The sequence below is a fragment of the Palaemon carinicauda genome, chromosome 35 (genome assembly GCF_036898095.1).
Source record: "Palaemon carinicauda isolate YSFRI2023 chromosome 35, ASM3689809v2, whole genome shotgun sequence".
NCBI lineage: Eukaryota > Metazoa > Arthropoda > Malacostraca > Decapoda > Palaemonidae > Palaemon > Palaemon carinicauda.
This window is the reverse complement of record NC_090759.1, coordinates 64,132,005-64,134,596: the sequence shown is the minus strand read 5'-3', so window position 1 is coordinate 64,134,596 and position 2,592 is coordinate 64,132,005. Positions and strand designations below refer to the sequence as shown.

Sequence of the window (2,592 nt, the reverse complement as noted above, 5' to 3'; positions counted from 1 at the left end):
CATAGACATTTATTAACTAATTTATAAATCAAATCATACAGGATCAAAGCTATGACTTTAGTGTTCTTGCACTTTAGCACCTCGAATTGTAGATTAAATCATGATTTTTCAATACAAATAATTGTAAAATTGACTTTAAAAAAACATTGATATAGAATTTACTATAACCTTAACCTTTTAAATATACTAATACATTACCAACCCGTCAACTTCAGAAACTCCACTATAAAGAAATTATAAAATCGAATTTAGAATCACACCATCTTCAAACCAAAATTCGAAAATCTCTAAGAATGATTATCTCTCGTTTTCAGATTCGTTACGAACCCCCAAACCTTGTTGACGACGATGTGGCCGTCTCTGATATGACGTTGTATTGCTGTTCCCTCAACTAGGGAGAAAACTGGCATTTAACAAGACCTCCCAAAATTCATCGGAGGAGAACATACAATTGAATGAAATATCTTTGAATTAAACTCATCATCATTAAAGAGGGGGGGGGGGTGATTCACCATCCCAATGATCCATACTTGACTCCTACAGAGCTGGCTGATTAAATGAAATAAAGTTGATTGTAATTCCATTGTAATTTCACTTGACCTTCAAAACTTTCAAATTCCAAAATGAATAAATCAATAAACAACTAAATAGATAAACAAAAAATAAGTAAATAAATCCCTGAAATCCTCCTCTATGTACCAACAAAAGGAAAAATCAGATAAGTTTGAAAGTCCAATAAAGGAGGATAAGCTGAAAACCTTTGTAGATGGCTATGTAAGCAATCGTCGGACAAAGAGCACGAAAGTTGCAGTACTAAAAGGATCGCGTGAGGTGTATGAACTTAGGTCACTGGCTAAGAGTGTGGGAAGCGTGGATGAGAAAGCATAGTGGCAATGAATGGCCTCCCAGGTCACCGTGTTGGACTTCATGAGACAAATGCATAAATTCAATTCAATCCAGATAAAGCACTTAGTAAGATTTTTTGGTGCTAAACAGGCCACAAAATGGTATTACAAAAAAAAAAAAAAATTATAATAAAATTGATAGCAAAACGTTGTTATAAGGTCCAAAGATCAACACATTCTTGCTGAGCCTTTCACACTAAAGAGAAATCAAACGGAAAGAAAAATATGAATCCCTCTAATCCTTTCAATGAGAATACACCATCGTCATTGAGATAGATAAGTCACCCTGTACCAAGGTCTAAGTACTCTATAGAACTTGCTGTGTAAGCTCTCGTGTAGCCTTGCAGATGCCGTGCGACTGGAGAAATACGCTGAACTAAGGGTATTTCTAAGAGAAAGCGTGAATTTTGGCTGATAGGAGGCTAGTCGCGAGACAAAAAACTAATAAATACAAGCAATTCTATTCAGTCTATCAGCAGACGCTTGTTGCAATTATTCGAGAACTCAGCGATGCAAATGAGTCCCTAGAGGACAGGAAATGTCACAAGACGAAATTATATTATGGTCAGATGTGGAAAATGGCAAGCACTGTAAACAAAAACAGTGGTTGAAGAATGTGAAACAGATCAGATTTATGTGTAACCAGAAGCTACACTGTTAAAACAAGCCGTAATTTCAATCGGAAATTCTCAGTAAAAATATACTGTTCTCAGCCGTATTTCAGTAAAATACAGGTGACGGTAATTTTACCATACTATTGTTGTTATTTTTTACGGGTTGGGGACCGTAATATCACTTCTTTACGTCAATATATCCATTTTAAAACGGTAAAAATCTTGGAATAAATGTTACCAGGCATTTATGGTTTTTAATGCAAATTTCTAACTGTACATAACCTTTGGAACGTAAGGTATGAGAGTATTGCTACATGTTCCATTTATTTTTCCCCTTATTGGAAATAGTAAAATACTAGTTTCCTTCCAGGCATGAAATATGTCGAGGAAATATTTATTCAAACTTAGGAAATTATAAATAAATTACTACTCCTATCAAAGTTAAAAACAAATATCATATAAAACCACATTTATCCTACGGCACATGAAAGCTGAGCAGCTTTGATTAAACAAATGCAATATTCATTGGAAATAAATTTGGTCAAGTACGATAATTTTCTGAAGTTACCCTACGATAACACCCTTTTTCTGAGAATCTAATTGCATCAGTATCAACATTTACAAAATGACTTCATTTCTATACTTCTGCATCAAAGCAGTAACCTCGTATTAAAGGGTACTGCAACAATCCTCTGAATTTCAGTAGAAAAATATGTAAAAGGTTCTTTGCAGTGTCCATCAACTCCTTCCCCATTCCCAATTTCCTCCAGCAAACTTGTCCAACTCTATTTAAGCTCTCTTCTAGTTTTAACTCCTCGTCTAGTAGATAAAACTTTCGCGCCTGGCTTTTCGAGAATCAATGAAGGTTAAACGGTGCGATTGAACTGAGTAGTAATAATAATAATAATAATAATAATAATAATAATAATAATAATAATAATAATAACAAGGGCAATCGGAGATTTCAGTCCTCCGCCAATGAATATTACCAACATTTAATTAAAGTCTACGGACATCGCCTCCCCCTTTGAAAAGTGCAATGTTGACACAGAATCGTGATCTTGATCCGCATC

General features: G+C 34.6%; 1 protein-coding gene across 1 annotated transcript in view; it reads left to right on the top strand.

Moving 5' to 3' along the window:
* The window catches only part of LOC137627521 (vitelline membrane outer layer protein 1-like), a 4,212-nt gene extending 3,721 nt beyond the window's left edge, over positions 1-491 (top strand). Inside the window, exon 6 of the mRNA XM_068358610.1 lies at positions 315-491. Within this exon, the coding sequence (XP_068214711.1) occupies positions 315-395 (81 nt within the window). The 3' untranslated portion in view covers positions 396-491. The remainder of the gene's footprint in view (positions 1-314) is intronic.
* The last annotated feature ends 2,101 nt before the right edge of the window (positions 492-2,592 follow it).